At 38.1% G+C, this 19,412-nt stretch overlaps 2 protein-coding genes across 3 annotated transcripts in view; one reads left to right on the top strand and one right to left on the bottom strand.

Annotated features, from left to right (window-relative positions):
* Positions 1 to 5,471, bottom strand: part of usp12b (ubiquitin specific peptidase 12b) — a 28,079-nt gene extending 22,608 nt beyond the window's left edge. Inside the window, exon 1 of the mRNA XM_030161886.1 lies at positions 5,322 to 5,471. Within this exon, the coding sequence (XP_030017746.1) occupies positions 5,322 to 5,369 (48 nt within the window). The 5' untranslated portion in view covers positions 5,370 to 5,471. The remainder of the gene's footprint in view (positions 1 to 5,321) is intronic.
* Positions 5,472 to 8,484: 3,013 nt separating this feature from the next.
* Positions 8,485 to 19,412, top strand: part of rasl11a (RAS-like, family 11, member A) — a 12,193-nt gene continuing 1,265 nt past the window's right edge. The window contains exons 1-8 of one of the 2 annotated variants that reach the window (XM_030161888.1): positions 8,485 to 8,744; positions 8,887 to 9,082; positions 12,390 to 12,446; positions 12,631 to 12,713; positions 14,697 to 14,737; positions 15,795 to 15,924; positions 16,164 to 16,239; positions 17,875 to 17,951. In XM_030161888.1, the coding sequence (XP_030017748.1) occupies positions 8,926 to 9,082; positions 12,390 to 12,446; positions 12,631 to 12,713; positions 14,697 to 14,737; positions 15,795 to 15,924; positions 16,164 to 16,239; positions 17,875 to 17,951 (621 nt within the window). In that variant the 5' untranslated portion in view covers positions 8,485 to 8,744; positions 8,887 to 8,925. Of the gene's footprint in view, positions 9,083 to 12,389; positions 12,447 to 12,630; positions 12,714 to 14,696; positions 14,738 to 15,794; positions 15,925 to 16,163; positions 16,240 to 17,874; positions 17,952 to 19,412 lie in introns of both variants that reach the window. The other variant, XM_030161887.1, reaches the window with a different exon arrangement.

The raw sequence follows: 19,412 nt of genomic DNA, 5'->3' as shown, positions 1-19,412 counted from the left end.
TTTGTTTCCAGATTTATCTAACAGCTTTAAATAAAGTTCAACATCTTTCAAAAAATAAATAATATTTGGTTTTGTGTTACAGAACTTACATTTGTGAATGAAAAATTTAGCAAGTAAGAGGACTAAATTAATTAATTAATTAATTTATATATATATATATTTATATTTATATATATATATATATATATATATATTTTTTTTTTTTTTTTTAATTAATTTATTTATTTTCCTGGGTATCTGGGCCCACAGAAGAGATACCAATGTAAGTCAGTGACAGGCATCAGTCGTGCATGCGTGCGTGCACCACGTTAATATGAGTAATCCACATGCGGTTCTATTTAAAGTGGGGGATCTGTGCGTGGAATAGACCAACCCAGGACACACTGGAGGGAGTCTATGTGTGGAGCTGGTGGATGTGTGTGGGCAGAGGGCTGTCTGGGCTCCTCTGCGGAGGCTGATGACCCCACAACCCCGGACCCGGTTCGGAAGAAGACAGTACGGTACGGATCCGGGTCAACAGAAGATGAGTGATCCACATGCCGCTATATTTCAATTGCGGGATCCGTGCGTGACGCCACGGCTTACATTGCTGTAAGTACTGCGGGCTCATAAACACATTTAAAGTCCAGTCATTCCACAGACTTCTGTGACAGACCGCTGTCACTGATAGGAGGAGGAGCCTACGGGAGCCCGCAAGCACGCGGCCCGCAGGCACGAGAGAGATGAAATCGATTTTACGATTTCCCTTTTTTAAAAATCGTCCTAATTAAAAAATCCGATTTCGATTTAAAATCGATTAATCATGCAGCCCTACTCTGAATGTAACAGAGGTTCTCATAAATATTTTCTTTTTCAGGAAAATTCATGAAATGAACTGAGAAGGTCTAGATGAGACATTTCATGTTGGTGCAGCAAATCTCCAAAGTACCTTTGCTGGCTGTGAATTGGTAGAAATATGGCATTAAGAGGGGAGAGATATGAGAGTGGGATAATGATGATGATGATAATGATGACGCAGCTTTTCCTTCAGGGGTGAATGAGTACGTAAGTGAAAGCACGACATTGTTACTCATCACTGTGTAGTCCATGTAAAGTCAACAAGAGCCAACCAGACAGCAGCCAGACTCAAATTATTTATCCAACAACATAGCCTTCAACCTGTATATGCTTGTAAACAAAGAGCATCAACATGAAAACAAGCTTGTGGATGTTCTAAAGGCAAAGGGAGGAAGACAATCATCTGTCAGTCTGGGAATATGTTTACTCAACACGCACGTTAATGAATTTATGTTTTCAGCATAAGACTAAAATGATCCATCCTCAGGTCAGAAGGTGATCCTGTTAATCAATCAGCATTGACTGAGGAACAGTTTGTGTCCTACATCAGCATCTTAGAAGGGAAATGTTTTGAAGCTGGTTATAGTACAAACACTTTATATTCGAGCACAAAAACTAGGCTAATTCATATCATTTCTATAAATCCTAACATAATATGACAAAGTTGTCATCGGCTGTGCAAGACTTAGCTACACAAAACAAATCTAAAATCTTGAAATATGTAATGAAAAATGGATGAACTAAAGAACTGAAGACAAGCTTGAAACACTTTGTTCAGTACTGACGTTAAATAAAAAGCATTTACAGAAATATGCACCCTTTATCTGTAAAACCCATTGCTACATTAATAAAGATGTTATGTGTTATATTTTGTCTGGACAAAATGACCACATCAGATTCCCAAAATATTCAGTTTGTTACCTTAGCTCTTATTATTAGATGGCTACTGAAAATTAATATTACCATTAGCATACAATCATTGATTGGTATTGACAGGGGTTGATACCAGACATGCTATTTATCACATCAAAACAGGAGTGGAGCAACTAGACCTGCTTGTGTCATGTTGCACCTTCGTGTCAAAATAGGCTTCCAAAGTTTTCCAAAACGGGTAAATTATTTGACAGCATAAAAAGAAAAACATAATAGTGTTGGTGTTTCCAAACTTGCTGATAACAAAATCTTTCATAATGTTTAAAAGCAGGTGTGTTTCTCCTTCTGACCAGATGTGTGGGATGATGTTTTGGGGATGTGACAGACTGACAGACTGTTGGCTAGCTGCTTTGTGTACAACTCGCAGGCCCGAGCACGTGTTGCAAACAACAGTAAAAACTTCAGCTGAGGTGTATATTTTAGAGGTAATGTATACATGTCCAAAGTAGGGTGACCAGGTGCTTACAAGCCACAAATGGGACAGGGAGTATATTTGTGTGGGACAATGTGGGACATGTAAACATAATGCTGGAACAAAGTCTAGATTTTTAAACCATGTCCATCTTATTGTCCAACTTAGAAATACGAATAACAACAACTTGACTTGCACTGGGCATTTATTTATTGCTTTTTTTGCACAAGTTTCAACAACTTTTTTTGCTTGTAAAAACAAAACTAGAAAAGCACTCGGAGAGTGCAGACCTCCACCAAGGCAAACTCTAAGGAAACTCTCTGGAATGAGCTTCTGAGAGCATGGAATGACATTGGGGTTGAAACTCTCAGAAAATACATCAACATAATGCCAGAAAGATGAGCTGCTGTGATTGTTGCCAAGGGGGACAACACTAAATATTAGAGTAAAATGTAAAAAAAAAAAAGGACTGGACTGATAAATTTGTAGGTGAAATATTCTCAGTACCTTTGCCTTTACCTTTTGCAATGGCAAAAAAGTGAAATTCAGGCTCTGGGAACAAATAAACCACTAGTTTCTAAAGATTTGACAAGTGCTCTAATATTTTTGCACACCACTGTATGAGTAACGGAAAATTTAAGCTTGACAAAAATAGTGATTTGATTTATATCGTGATACATTTTGATATCGTCTGATATGAAATAAATTACCATGAAATTATTTTTTCCCATATCGACCAGCCCTAATTATACATGATCTTTTGAAATATCTAGCAATGAAAATTCACTACAGGTACCCTTTAATGTGCATATAAATACAGTGAATGACCTTTCCTACATAAATCTGCATTTTGTTAGCAACATTTTGAATATTATCAGGTGACATCTGATCTGCTTAAGAAAAGATTATAGAAGGGAGAAGACATTCAGTGATGGTTTGATGCAGAGTAAATGTCAGTCATGTATTAAAATATTTAAAACAAATTTGATAGCCAGCAGTACTGTTGATAGAACACTAAATTAATCATTATATTCAGTGTCAAGTACTGTACTGAATAAAATGACCTAAATAATACCTTTCAAAATGGTGCTAATCCCTGCAAGACAGTTCTTAACAACCATCAACAGCCATTGCCAAAACCTGCTGTATGCACCCAGAGTGGTGACTTTCATGGTTTCAGCAGCCAAATTGTGTTTCTGAAATAAACAAATACCTTCCAGGCAGCAATGGACAGGCTGCCAAGGTGGCAAACAGACTCACTAAACTGGACAGCCACAGTTAAAAATCACCTAGTATTTGTCTAAGAGGTGCTGATAATTTGCCAGTCGTGTTGGCGTCCACACATAAATGGGTTACACAGCGCAGCTTGTGGTCTTTCAAACACAGTGCATTTACCAGGCATGCTCGCTAAGTAAGAGCTTATGGCTTTCAGTGTGCAAACACGCACAAGGAGCAGCAGCAGCCGCCAATAAATGAAAAGACTGCAGTACACAGAGCATCTGCCCAGCTGTCTGTCAGCTCTGAAAGGTGCAGCAACTAGAAACAAGATAAGTTACAGGCAGATGTTAATCTTTCAGCTCTAAGCTCTGAGTTCTCCTGCTTGTCAGCGACTAAGCTCCTCTACAAAATTAACAAAGACAGAGCTTTGGTATTTAACATAAAATAAGAGCACATGAAGCAGAGTTACATAGCCTCTCTGTAACAACCTGGTACAGAGGTCAAATTGGTTTACTGTGACTGAAATAATGACGTGTCATTGTGCAAGACCAACAGCTGACCCTGACCTCTGACCCTGTTGAAGCATGTTTCAAGTAGGGCTGCACTATATGACAATATATATCATGTGACAATGGAAGAATGTCCATTCATATTCTGTTCACTTCACTGTGTCACAAATCAGCTCTTTGCTGCAATATTTTTCACCAGCTGGACAACACTTTGTATTCTTCCACATGGCAAAGGCACAAGCAGAAAAAGTGCAAGATGGTTACACAAACAGGAGAGCAAATATGATAGTTGAAGGTCTTTGGCCAAAGCACAGTGAGGAACTTATACCTAACAGAGGGGCTACTTCACAAAACAAAAACCCATACTTTCCACATTAAATTTTGCAGATAATATATTTTGTTCCATTCTTAAGGGATTAATTAATGCACCCATAATTTTGCACACTGCTTCTTTAATAAAATAATCAAATATGAGTTGTCCAGTTTATACAAGCTTTTCCATATTGCCATTTTATATAAGCTGTTAACTAAATTTACAGAAAATGTTATACAAATTATATGTATCTTTAGCTGAATGTGAAATCTCCTGTTTTAAAATTCATCCTTTAAAAAGGGCTGTGTGATATGTGAAAAGTATTATATAAAGGATCCCATTCTTAAAGACTTTTACAATGTCATGCTTAACTGGGGTCACCTAAACCACAAAAAGACAAGAAAACCCAGCAGTGATCAGGGCATTAAAGCACCAAACCCAAAGAAACACAAGGACTTCTTCAAGCAGTCAAATTTGAGAACCAATACCAAGTGTCCACCCAGAGGAGACATCCAGGGTGTATCCCATGACAGGAAATGGAAACAGTTTAAGCAGAATTTCTCCATCAGTGGTAAACTGAAACACAGCAATGTCAGCCGGCTGAGGTGTTTACACCCACTTAGAGACCAAATAACCAGCTGTTCATTATTGTTTATCTGCAAGAGCGACCAACGTGCTTGTATAAATAAGGACACGCGTGGGGATTCTTTACTTGTAAACAACTTTGTCCAAACATACACACAAGGCTAATATTGAGCTAGCATGCTAAGCTAGCTAGTTTTCGCCCTGCCCTTCTCCTTCTCGCATAAACAAACTACATGCAGAACAAAGCCGGTTCATAAACTGTCCGACAGGCTAGGTCTTGTTTAACACCGCCCTGTTGTGACAGTTAAACACACTATGGGTTAAATAGAGAGCTGTCCGCCGTTAACAGGCTAAACTATACAACTTTCTGGAAGCCCTGTCTGTTATTATCATGTTGTCCTGTGAGGTTAGCACACAGCCTGCTAGCTCAGCGGCTAGCTTAGCGTCCTGTTGGCTCCCTCGACCAGGCACCGGGCACAAATACTCACGTAAAAGCCAAATCTCAGTTTCTTACCATCGTACAAATCGAGGCGATCTTTCGGACTGTCATCAGTATTTCCATCCGTAAGCCGCCATGTTGGACCGAACCCCGATGTTGAAATAATCAGAGCCGATGCGGCTGCAGAGTTCCGGCAGAGCCTCCAGTCCCTGTGTGGTAGCACCGTCAAGCTAACCCACAATGCACTCACCACATCCGGTCATGTATTTAAAGACACGGAAAGTACAGAGTTTAGACGGAGCTAGAGGAAGTAGAGCAATCAGATCTTATAATAAAATAAAACTGTCGATACAAGAGTGTAAAACAAAGTATTTTAATTACTGCATTGTTGGATAGTTTCATGTTATCTGTCATGAGTTGATTTGTATTTTATGTTAATTTTCAAAGTTATCAAGTAATCAAGGAATTGAGCTAGTAGCTAGTAGTAGCTACATTGTAGCTTATTTGTTTAATTAGTGCGTTAGTTAATTAGTTAGTCAGTGAGATGGATTATGTAATAATAGACAGTATGTAATGCTACAACATAAAATAGTATTTACTTACATTTTCTCATGCCAGCAGTCATAAAATCCCCCCCAAAAAATTCAGCAATGACAACTCTTGCCTGCTTATTTTTTTATGTGAATCATTACATTAATCATATAATTATGCTTAATTCACACTCCTCCCTTTTATGACCAATACAAGACTAAAATGACAGGCAAAAATCAGGCAGTATCAGCATCAAAAGGTACATTTAACTTCTTTGTATTACCACCACGATTTTTGGAACCGTTAACACTCAACATTTTCTGTTAGTACTACGACTGTTTCCGGCAAACTTCGCTCTGGCCAGCACAAGTTTAGTTTATTACCTCCGCCAAGGAGGTTATGTTTTTGCCAGGGTTTGTTTGTTTGTTTGTTTGTTTGTTTGTTTGTTTGTTTGTCTGACCGTTAGTGTGCAACATAACTCAAAAAGTTACGGACAGATTTTGATGAAATTTTCAGGGTTTGTTGGAAATTGGATAAGGAAGAAATGATTAAATTTTGGTGGTGATCGGGGGTGGGGGGGCCCACGGGGGGGGGGGGGGGGCGCACTGATCAGCCTGCGCTCTCCGAGTGCTTCTAGTTAGATTCTGTCACAGGCGTATGACCGGCGGGCGGTGCTTTATGGCTGATATTTTTGCCCTCCTCTCTGGGTTATTTTTCGGTATAATGTAAGTCAAAACTTGAATATGTGAGAATGTAAGGATTATGTGTGATGGGTTCGGTAGTAGTAGTGCAGTGGCGATTTCTCACAGACTGCAAGGGAAACCCGGCTTCCCCTAAAATTACGAAAATTAAATGGTTAAATATGTACGGTTGTGTTGACATTTCATTGACTACAAATGTGTTAGAACACGTTCATCTCCCAGACGAGTTCGTTCAGAATCCGCTTTATCACAAATTAACGGACGCGATGTTGTTCACTTCTCATCCATTCCCGTTGCGCTGTTTTCTCATTCGATCTCTGCTCAGTGCATGTGTCCGTAGGCTGCGGCCGTCTCTGGGCTTCAATGGGACTGAGTCGAAGTTTTTTTTCATTGCCTGAAAACTGGACGGTAATTGGATAAATGCCACGATGTTGTCCCGCCCCCGGACGCCGGACGTCTCTGGGGGTAAATGGAGCTGTGGGCGGAGCTCGGCCGGGCTGGACGCCAGAATCCCACGTGCTGATTGGAGGATCGGTCGAAAGGCTGAACCCCGTTTGATTGACAGCTGTTTTCAGATCTACTCCTTCACTGACACAGTTCAGTTTAATACCGTCGCACATTCTGCTGTGAAAGAGAGAGAGAAACCACAACGAAATTACTCGTTCATTTCTTGCACTGTAAATACAACACTCATTGTACTTCCTTGTTTCAGTTTAACATAATTTCAGCGCTTTCTTGTTTCAGTTACATAATTAAATTATTTCTTGTTCGAGTTGAATATCGTTTTGAAGATAGTTAAATCAATCAAACTGTCGGCTAGGTCGGAGTGAAAGGAGCATCTCTTGTTTAAAAAGGCTGAAGTCTTACACCCACAACACAATGGGCCAAGGCAATCTAAGCAGAGAGGACACTGGTCCAGTCCCTGGAAAAGACGCCTACTTGGTACGATGAGGTCACTGACCATTTTCTTAAAAAGGAACAGATGGCCGAATGTATGTTTAAATAACTTGACAATTTTTTTTTTTAATTTATGTATTTATTTTTTTATGCTTCCCCTGTCTGAAAGACGAGCAGCCGCCACTGTAGTAGTGGTGTTTGAGGAAGAGAGGTATGCTCTGGGATAAAAAAAGCAAACATCTCCAGGATGCATTATATTATGTTATCTATGATACTAATGTTAGGCTGTCTTAATGTTCTCTTTTAAGTTGTTTTTTTGTTTTTTATTTAGACTTTTTATTTATGTATTTATTTATTCATTTGTTTGTTTGTTTGTTTGTTTGTTTACTGTTTGTATTCTCTAGAGTGAACAGAAAAGACAAACAACCAAACTTTGACATCCGTGTTTTTTTTGGGGGGGGTTTCCGGGGGGGGGGGGGGGGGGGTTAGGCTATTTATTTGTTTATTTATTTATTTTTATTTTCATTGTTTTTATCTCAACAAACATATTCATTTGATGTTTGTTCACAGCATCATATTCATTTATTCAGCTCTTTATTCTCCACTTTCATCATTTCAGAATTAAAATGTTCACCAACTGTAACTTTATACTTTAAACAAAAGTAATATAACCAGCATACCTCTTTCCATTCATTCATGGACGCATATCACACAATGATGGGTGACACTGATACATAACACTGCTGTCATGTGTCTGCAGTGTTACTTATTGTTATGTGCCTGCACTGAGATGTCTTGTTTGTACTGTGTTTTCTGTACGGTGTTGCAGACCCTTGCACTATTGCCCACAACGAATTACTCCCCGGAAACAATAAAGTATATCTTATCTTATCTTATCTTATCTTATCTTATCTTATCTTATCTTATCTTATCTTATCTTAAGTTTTCCCGTCTAATACTCATATCCCTCGTTTGTGCCATTGCCCAGCTACAATGAAAAGCATATTATAAATGCCATTAAAACACCACTCATCTTGGTATTTTGCAGCTTTCCCACCGAAACCCTTCATTTCCGTTGTCACTGAGCCTTTAAGTCTAATAGTGAGTGTGCGCCGTGAAGACGCGCTCTTCAGACCCGTCTCATGGGGATGCTGTTGGTGGGGATGGGTCAAAGTTTGTCTCCCTCCTTTACCCGAGCGGTCAGACGCGTCTGGATTCAGCACGAACAGGAACGCGGATTTCGGCTTTTTCATCACTGAGGCTTTTTGCATTTAACACCGCGACAGTTTTGTGGAGTTTGCTCTTCATTTGCGGATTTAAACCGGTTTTCCTGGCAGGCAGAAAGGAAAACTTCACTGGGATAGAAAAGGTATACTTGGAAAATATTTGACATTTTTTGCGCAGGACAGATCCGAGTGCGTGTTTCTGGTCATCCCGGCAGGAACATTATGGGAATAGTGGAGTAATTCTTGATCGGGGCGGAGGGGAAAAGACCAGTGTTGTTTTCTCAGACAGAGCCGAGTTGAAGTGAGGGCAGAGGACGGAGCTAAATGCGGCTGACTGGCGACCCTGCACCGGGAACCATGAACAGCAGCGGTTCTGGCAACTTTCTGCTGGTCCCCATACCGGAGTATCCCCTACTGGACTGCGTGCCCAACAAGACGGTGAAGATTGTGGTGCTGGGAGCGAACAACGTCGGGAAAACAGGTATGGATGAGTTATATTTCCACTTCAAGTAAGAATTAAAAAGGTTGGCAAAGTTGTGAGATCTGTTGCTTTGCAGTTGTTAAAATCACGAAGGATGGGTAAATGTTATGTTTCTAAACGTGAAAAGAACCTCACAATCATTTTACAAGATGCAATTAGGCAAATCTTTGTTACAATTTATCTAATAAAGTGGAGAATAGTGTGCTTGATCTAAAATGAAAGCGTGAAAGAAGTTTTACCTACGGACAGCAGGGGGCGACAACTTGCAATACATTTATTTACATTTTTTTTTATATTTATTTCTCTTATTCTTTTATATTGGTATATATGGCCCTAAATCAGGAGTAATGTTGACATATATGTCACCTGTGCCGTGATTTATCACACACATGTGACCTCTGGCTATGATAACATACATTTTTAATTACTATTTGAGATGACTGTAGTAAACATGCACAAACACTAACACAATATCAATATATTTTATGTGTTAAGCTGATATACAGTGGGCAAAAGTCTCAGAGCAGCTTTAGCTTTTATGTTTTTCCAGGCTTGAAAAGAGAAGGATTAATAAATATTTCCTGTGTTTTCTTGCTCAATGTGAAGAAATGAGCATACAAATCTGCACAGCCTTGAAAGACACATAAAAAGCTGAGTTAAATGGGTTCCCCTCATGACAAGAAGCAGCACAAACAGAAACATCTGACATGTGATAAATGAAACCTGGTATGACACATCCGAAAATGAATCTCATATTGTCTGAAAAAAAAAAAAGGTTAAAGATATGTTAAGTGCAAAGGGGTGTCACACCAAATACTACCAGTTTGGTTGATACCAGCTGTTTTTTTCCCTGAATTAATTGCTGCTGTACGTATTTCCCATATATCCAGATTGGATCTTAATACTGAGACATAGAAATGCACATGTTATCATTACAACTTTACCAAAACCAACAAACCCAATTTTGGACTTTTGCAGACTATTGTATGTCATTGTCAATATATGAAATTGCTCCCATTTTCCATTTCAGATATATGTGTAGGTCATACATGACATATATGTACACTTTATATGTGTACATATATGGAAACATTTGCATGTTTGCAGGAATGAAGTCACTTAAAGCAAAATCAGTTTTACCAGGAAGTAAAAAATAATCCATTACAAGTCAGTTTCTGGTCATTCTTTTAATAGAAATATCCTGAGGGTAATGTTCCACTGGCCATTTTCTGGGGTGATGTGTGTTTCGAGAAGTTAAATCAAACTGGGTAATACTTCTATGCAACATAGACTAAACCCACTTGAAGTAAGTGGGTCGGTTTAAGGTGATTGGAGGCCCTGCAGTAACAGTGATCTCTCTGCTGGGCTCCTATTCGTTTGCAGTGTGTACAGTGTGAAGTGTTGGAATAATGCATGGCTCCAGGTTTGTGACAGTTCGCCTAAACACAATTTGAAACATTTGACAGAAATACCCACTTTTGGATCTATGTCAGTTTTTTTTTCTTATGATACATTACGTTAGCCTCATACCAAAATTTCTTTCAGGTCATTGCCAATGATAAAAAATGAATCAGCAGTGTTAGGAGAGTAAAGTTACGCAGATATCACTATTTGGCCAAAAATATGAGTTTGGCAATTATGCTTTGAGGCTAACAATAAGTTACTGGTTGTATGAATATGCATAAATAACAGCTTAATGATTTTAGCTTATTTCTTATATAGGCTACCATCTTTTGACCCGTATTCTTTCTCATTCTTTTCAGCACATATAGTCAGAGAAGTATAGCAATATTTCATATGAGTTGTTAAATTCGTCCTCATAATACTCTTCTTCTCACTGAACTTTGCAACTTTATTCTTCTACTCCATTGCCTTTCAGATGCAAATAGTGCTTTAGTAGTACTTTTTACTGTTAGCTTTATTAAAAGCGAAGTAACTTTACTAGGTACGTTGCAAATTCCAAATAAAATCCAACCAGCATATTTCATTATATTATAGATTCAACTCCCCAATAGTAAATAGAGGATTCAATGCAGCTGTAATGGTCTGGTTCATTTAAAGAACCACATATATTTGTTGGTCTGTATCTGTTGGAATGACTTAAATAATTACAGTCTCCGGTCCCAGGATCTGTTATCATTATGAGTTCCAAAAGTCACAACAGCGCTGGGAAAGAAAGCTTTTAAATTTTCTGCTCCCACTGTCTGTCCTACAGAAGAAGATCAAACTAAAGAAATTGGTCTCTTTTAATACACTCAAAGTCATTTTAAATGAATGAGAAAAAGGATAAATCTGGATGTAGATGTTTTTCTAAATGATTGAAATGGTTTCTACTTTGAGATGCTTTTAAGGAACATTGTTGTTATACTTTTAGTACCTTTTAAAATAATGGTGACCTTTTATATGTATGTTCTTATTTAGTGTTTAATGTATGGTTTTAGAACTGACTTTTATAGTGATTTATGTATATTTTTGAATGTATATTTTTAGTATGGATGTATGGATGTGATTTCTATTTTATGTAATTTAAAACATTAATGAATTAACTGTGTCATAGTAATTGACTGGATTAGAAGTCATTTTTTATCATAACTTTTAATAAGGTAACATTTTGCTGATAATACCTTTAAAAATACACTTAGTATAATAGTTTTTATGAAAGGATCCAAATGATTCCTCTACCACTGGAATTGCTCCTCACCAGTGGCGTTCTCACCCAGTTTTCTAGGATGTAGGCAGAGCTTTCATTACAAGTACAGCTAGTCCCAGTTTCCTCACAAGTTCAGCACATTCAGTCCTGTGCTGTACTCCAGGATGCCTGAATCTACAAAAATCTGCAAGAGTCGAGCAAACAACATCCAGAGCAAACAAAAACAAGTGATTGATGAGGCAATCATTTACCAATACATGATGACACATGTGAGCGATTGCAACATCAGATGTGTGTGCTACTGGTGAGTCATTTTTCAGGTCAGACTTTTGGCTGGCAAAAAGAAAAAGAAAAAAAAGAAGTCACACATATTTGTAAGGAGCAAATTCCTGTAATGCTTTCTGAGAGCAAACACTACTGTGTTATATGGGTCAGTGTGTTAGCAAGGGGTTTTCTTATGAATCTTCTCATTCCCACTCGAGGAAGCTGAAAAACTGTCAGCACATAGAAGTGACTTATTCACTGTACATACTGAAGTAGAGGTAAAATCCCAAAGATCTGAGCCTTTCACCTCTTCCTTTCCTTCCTTCTGCTGTGTTCACTACCTTCACTTCACCATTCTGCATTCCTGACTCTGTTATCTTTTTTCTTTTGCAGCTCTGATTGTCAGATTTCTGACCAAAAGGTTCATTGGAGATTATGAAGCCAACACGGGTGAGTTCCTGGCATCCTGTCTGAGAAAAGAAACATTTATTCAACGAAGCAGTAAAAATAAATACTCGCTGTTTTCGTTTTCATTCCCATCTGCTAAACTCTGATGCTTTAGAGAAATCCTACTATTGATCTGTTAATCCATTCACTGATTCATCTGTCCAAATGGCTTTTTGTTTGTCCCCAGGAGCCCTATACTCCAGAAAGGTCACACTGGATGGGGAGGAGGTGTCACTTCAGATCCAGGATACACCCTGTGTCGCTCTCCAGGTAACTCGTGGAGAAACAGCAGCCATGTTTCCAGAGATGGAAACTGCAAATAGGACTATTTATATTTCATATATAGTATCCTGCCATGATGTCAGATAAAGGTGTTGGCACGGCTTTAAATCAAGAGCTGAACATATGTCAAACTCATCTAACTTTCAACTTTCAGATGGCATTTGATTAGCATTTTTCTAATACATAAATCTGTTTAAAAGCAAATATATTTACATGTATAAAATGGTAAAGCATCCTTTATGAGTGCAAGAAATAATATGCAGTATTTACCAGAGATAGGATCTGCTGTTGTCCTTGTAATTATGGTCTGTTGACGTTGTGCTCACTTCTCAGAGTCAGGTTTATTGCCAGGTATAGTTTTAATAATACACGGTATTTGCTGTGATACATAACGCAAAGAGAAATTGTTATTGTGCAGTTTGTTCTTGTAGTGCACAAATGAGTAGGAAGTGTCAGATTAATTTGGCTCTTTGTAGAATTTTCTGATTTCTTTGAATTGATCATTTTTATTTATTAAGTGTGGTGTGTAGAAGGTTGATGTCATACACTGTGTATAATTAGTCAACAAAGGAGCCATAACAAAGAATATATTGTTATTGATAAGAACTGAAAGCTAGTTTTTTGTTCAGCACCAGGTAATGTGTAGTGTGTAGCAGCCATCCACTGCATACAATAGGTGGATGAAGCAACTGTGATGTCACCCATTGGTTTCTTAACTGCTGTTATGAAGTCAGTAGTTTGTAGTTTGATCATACCCATGTTGGGTTTTTAGAGCAAAAAGTGATCATATTTTGGCATAAAGTGCAGGGCTGCAGGAACACAAGGGGTCATAGGTGAGATAATGCTAAACACTAGCTTACAGATTCAAAGTCATTTTATAGTCTTGTTACTGGAACCTCTTAACGGCAAGTTCAGTGGAGCTCTCTCTCAGGAAAAAATGGATTTTATTAAATAAAGTGAATGGTCCGACAGTCTGACACAGCAGACATCAAAGCTTCCATTTGACCTGAGATCTGATTTGGAGGAAAAATGTAAAGATGTACCACAGGATCACTGATTAAAGGTTTAAAGTAAAATGGATGAAACTGGAGTCCTGGAGGGGGTGGGGGGGGGTTTCTTTGCTGCTCTAATGAGCACAATTGTAATTTTGTTCGATCCCTGACCTTGTAGTGAGGAAAAGCCTTCCATTTTTATCTCAGAGCTCTTTGTGGAATGTATTTGAAGTCAGAGGAAGTGACCTTAGAGTCATCTCCTCATCCATGATGGGTATAATCAGTGCAACGTGCCACACAGCTCACCGTGCTCAACACCAGCAGACAGACTGTTTACAAAACCAGGCCTCAGAGCTGCTCATTTCCTACACTGGGGAAGATAACAGAGGGAGAGGAAGCCCCCCCACCCCCAGTAGCAAGGAAAGGATGCTAGTGACCAACTCTAGAAGATTAGACTGAAATAATTGTGCACATGACTACTCCTGCCTCCACAGACCAGAGTGGGGCGGTCAGAGAGTTTCTACTGAGCTTATGGAAGACTGTTAAAAACTGCGCCTTGCAAGATATTTTTTTACCTTTTAAGTGATGAGAAGAAAATCCAGGTGTCTCATCTTCGGATTGCAGATTTTGCCTGACAGAAAAAAATTGATGATTGGTCATTATGTTGATGGAGGGAGTATGGAGCTGCCCAAAATGAAGTCTAATTGCAACCAAACTGATAACTGGGTGGTCCAATGGGTGAGGGGTCACAAGTGGAAAGTCTGAAGCAGCTTGTATGTCTGTAAACAGCCATTTGTCTTGGCAATGTGCCTTTAGGGTAAAATAACCACCTGCTCAGTCACTTTAAGCAGAAAGAATGTGTTAGGGTATAGTTTTGGGGAAATGGTGCCTGCTATGCTAGTTTATTATTAAAGTATTTCTATCTTATCCTCAGCTGGAATAGCCTTATTTTTTGTGTTTTTGTTTGTTTGTTTTGCAGGATGATGCTGAGGGCCTATACTGCCAGGAGCAGATCAACAGGTTAGACTTAGATGTCCTCCTGAGACCCAGCTTTTTTTTTTTTTTTTTTACACACTTTTACTTAAAATGTTGTCCACTGCAAAGGACATTCCACCGGTGGTGGCTGCTGGTCTTTAAAACAGGGGAAGCTCATCTTACAGCTCCATCATAAAACCTGTCATATTGTAGCAAAGCAATTGAAAATTAAAGTAATGCTCAAGTGAGGCTGTGATGCTTCATCCATATAACCACAGCAACACACACTTGTAGGTGTATGACTTGACCCTTTTTCTCTTCAGCTGATGTAGTCATGGTACTTTGGCAAACGACCTCTCTTCCACTGATATCCGCATAGAAGTGAGGTCCAGTGTGGTCCAATGTCGGTATGTTTCAACATCGCTGTCAGTCAAAATGGGTTCAGCCTTTCAGACCAATACCTACTTTTTCGAACAGTTCCTCCAATCCAACGTCCAAAGTCCAGCGTCCTGGCCCGCCTACTGACCCATTCACCCCCAGAGAACATCCGTGGGAGGGTTTTGGGTAGGATGATTTTATGCATTTAGCCAATGACAATCATGCTTCCCTGCAGTGAAAAAAACAGCTCGGTGGCGCCTCATAGATAACCCATTGACGCTCGATGTTAATGAGGAATTCAACAGTGTAGGCTACTGATACGAGAATGTACTGGGGAATTCGCATCAGAAAGCAAACAATAAACAGCTGATGAGAATGACATAGCCATAAAATTAAGTGCATGCTTACGCAATTTTTATATAAATGTAATTCATATCTTTATTGTAAATTCAACAGTGCAATTCTGCCCACTCATTTCCTGAAATGTTAGGGTAGGTTCAGCTTCCCTTGCTGTCTCAAAGCAATCACCTCTGCATTCCATAAATAAATGAATGATGAATATGAAAACTGTAGCGTTATGATGTGTCAGATAAAGGTAATTATTTCATGTAAAAAAGCCAGAACTTTTACTTACTGGGTCTCAGGAGGTTAAATAGAAAACAATCACATAAAAATGAATGAAACACAGAATGTGACTGACATGTTTCCATAATTCAACTTCCAGGTCAATTTACTGGGCAGACGGTTATGTACTGGTTTTCTCCATCACTGACCACAACAGCTACCGCACCATCCAGCCGCTGTACCAACACGTCAGACGCATACACCCATCTGGAAACATACCTGTTATACTGGTACACACATGAACATGTTATTTAAGGTCTACTTGAAGTGCTGATGATACATGTAGTGAACGCCCTAATTTCTTACTTTAAGATAGTATAACTTCTTCAGATTGAATGCTGTTGTTTCTTAACATCACTCATTCATCAAATCCAGTCAAAGTCATTTCTTCCAAACTGGAGCAGACAATAACTGCTACCTGTTAACCCTAATCCTCATAATCTATTCTGTAATCTGTAATCTCCTACAGGTTGGCAACAAGAGTGACCTGCTCCGTGCCCGGCAGGTTCCTGCAGACGAAGGCGAGACATTAGCAGCTTCATTAGGTGGGGCACTTTGTGTCATCTCTTAACATTTAGCTGTGGGATTTTAGTCTTGTCCATACTTTTGAGCCCCTTTCTGACTCCATTTACTCATATTTCAAGTTTCTTTCCAATGACCAACACAGACTAAGATTACCAATATTTAAATGATGATATTTTCAATGCCACAGTTTCCCATTCTAGGATTGAGTCTCCTTGAAATATTGATATCAAAACTCAATACTGGTTAAAAAATGTGTATTTTATCACTATAAAGTAACCACACAATGATCAGGGTTAAGTCTAAATAACACTCAGTTGAGAATAATCATTACCTCCGCCAAGGAGGTTATGTTTTCATCGGGGTTTGTCTGTTTGTTTGTTTGTTTGTTTGTTTGTTTGTCTGATAGCAAGAAAACTCAAAAAGTTATGGATGGATTTTGATAAAATATTCAGGAAATGTTGATACTGGCACAGGAAAAAATGATAAAATTTTGGTGACAATGGAGTGTGTGTGTGTGGGGGGATTGTTTGTGTGTTAGCAAGATAACTCAAAAAGTTATGGAAGGATTTGGATGAAATTTTCAGGAAATGTTGATACTGATACAAGGAACAAATGATTAAATTTTGGTGGTGATTCAGGGGGTGGACTGATCTGCCTTGGTGGAGGTCTGCGCTCTCCGAGTACTTTTCGAGTTTCTCCTTCTGCCTGCCATAGCCAGATGTGAAATATAAATGTGTTGAGAGTTGATGTTCAATGATTTAATATTCCTCACATTCTTCAAACTACAGCCTCTACATAGTTTCATTTTAGTCACACTAATCTATACTGGACTCTGAGAAATAGTAGCACCAACAGGGCCACATTTGGCTCTTGGGCCCTTTTCAAGTGGCTCCTTGTGGCTTTGTCAAAAAACATAAGGAAATGAAGAACACATATTTTTTTTTTTTACACATTTTGCTATTATTGTTGCAACCATGAAGTCATTCTGGTGTCAAACATTACACTCCAAATCAATCAAAAAATAGTAGTAGTTGTAAAAGTTGACTGCTTTCAATTTGATGACACTGAAGGTATTCATCTTTATTCTCCAATGCAAAGCAAACTTTCACATACCAGTGGATTTTTGCTGTAAAGCACAATAATAACAAATGTTACAATTTTCTTTAGTCTAGTTCTGTAAATTCATCAAAAATTTGATTTATTCGCAACATATTCTGTACAAACCAATCCTAAGAGCTTCTTAAACAGTCACCACTTTGAGGTAAAGCATATAAGGATATCTTTTGGCTCCAGACAGTTTTGTTTTTCTATTTCTGTCCTAAAATTGCTCTCTTGTCCTTCAACTCAAGAAAAGAAAAATTAACAATTTAGTGAATAACACATAATAGCAGCCATTGCTTTCCTATAAACATGCAGCTGACAGAATTTGTGTCATGATGTCAAATTGTAAATGTCTTTAGCAGGTGTTAATCCAAGCTCTCAACACTAAAACCACTGACATCAGCTGTTGACAATTCCTTCCTGTGTCCCAGTCTGTGTCTGTGGCCTTGCGTTTGTATCTGAAGTGCATCCTGCTTGCTGCCTAATGAATGAGGAATGCTGACTTATCTGGGAGATAAGAGCACTTCTGATCTGAACACTGCCTCTGCTCACAGGAGGGGTTTACTTTGAGGCCTCAGCCAGAGAAAACCACGAGGGAGTCCACACTGCCTTCCTTCATCTCTGTCAGGAGGTGGGACTTTGTTCTGATGGTTATGGTGTTTGGCTGTAGAAATGAGATTATTTCCCCTAAATGCATTTTATGGTGAGACAAATTGCACTTATGGTTGAAAATTCAACAAATGGACTGGGATCAGACAGCAAGACATCAGCACCATCTCTATATTTAACTTAAAGCCGAAGATCAGCCCTCCAAGGTTGATTAAAATAAAGAAATTCACAACAGATTAAGCGCATACATTGAAATGGTACATACTATAATGACTAGTGATGAGGTTTATGTCATTGACTGCAGTAGTTCAACATAATACTCAACCTATAATAATCATCATGGTAACACAACAGCACAATACAATAGTGTATAATTATAGTTGAAAATGCAAACTGTTGTGATTTTGTTAACTTAGAACAGGGGTGTCAAACCTACGACCCGTGGGCCAAAACTAGCCTGCTAAAGGGACCAATCCGGCCCATGGGATAAATTTGTGGAATACAAAAATTACATTGAGAATATTAACAGTCAATGGTGTCAAAATCAATTTAGTTCAGGTTCCCTATACAGACCAATATGATCTAAAGTGACTCAGACCAGTAAAATACAATCATAAGAACCTATAAATGACAACTGCAATTTTTTTAAATTTTTGTTTTAGTGTAAGACAGTAAAAGTACATGAAAATGTTTACATTGACAAACTATCCTTACACTAAAAATGTGAATAACCTGAACTAATATGAACAACATGAAATGTTTTAAGAGAAGTAATTGCAATTTTAACAATATTATTCCTGTTACTAACTGTTTTGTGTATTTGTAGATCCAATGTGATCTTTAAGCTGTAATATACATGTGTAAATGATAAAGTAAGACATAATATTTTCTTAAGGTTGTTCATGTTTTTTTTTACATTTAAAAGGTTATGTGAACATTTTCATTATGTAATTTAAGTTTTTTCACTGTTATTGCTTTACTTGTCCGGTCCAGTTTAGATCATATTCAGCTCTATGTGGCCCCTGAACTAAAATGTGTTTGACACACCTTCTCAAAATAAGCTCACATATTTAAAAAAAATTATAGTTCTAACATTTAGTGAAAATTATGCCATTAGAATAAAGTCACTTATGGCCAAGGAAAAAAGCCTAAATATTATAAGGATAACATGAGTCACAAAATCTCAATAAAATAAAATAGTGAAGTCACATTTTCAAAAAAAAAAATTAATGTTATGGAGGAAAAAGTTCACATATCAAGAAGACAAAACAATCATGATATTATGAGAATGAAGTAATACAGTTTCAAGATTAAGAGCCTAAATTTTGAGATAAAAAACATGAATATTACAAAAATAAAATCACAATATTGCCAGAAAAGCATCAAAATGATGTAATATTTTGATTGAAAAAAGATGATAACATGAGTATAAAGTTCTACATTTGGTATAACAAGTATATAAACATAGCAAGAATAGTTGGAA

This window comes from Sphaeramia orbicularis, chromosome 18, assembly GCF_902148855.1.
Source record: "Sphaeramia orbicularis chromosome 18, fSphaOr1.1, whole genome shotgun sequence".
NCBI classification, from domain to species: domain Eukaryota; kingdom Metazoa; phylum Chordata; class Actinopteri; order Kurtiformes; family Apogonidae; genus Sphaeramia; species Sphaeramia orbicularis.
Note: the sequence above shows the minus strand (reverse complement) of the source record. Positions and strands in the feature narration are given on the sequence as shown.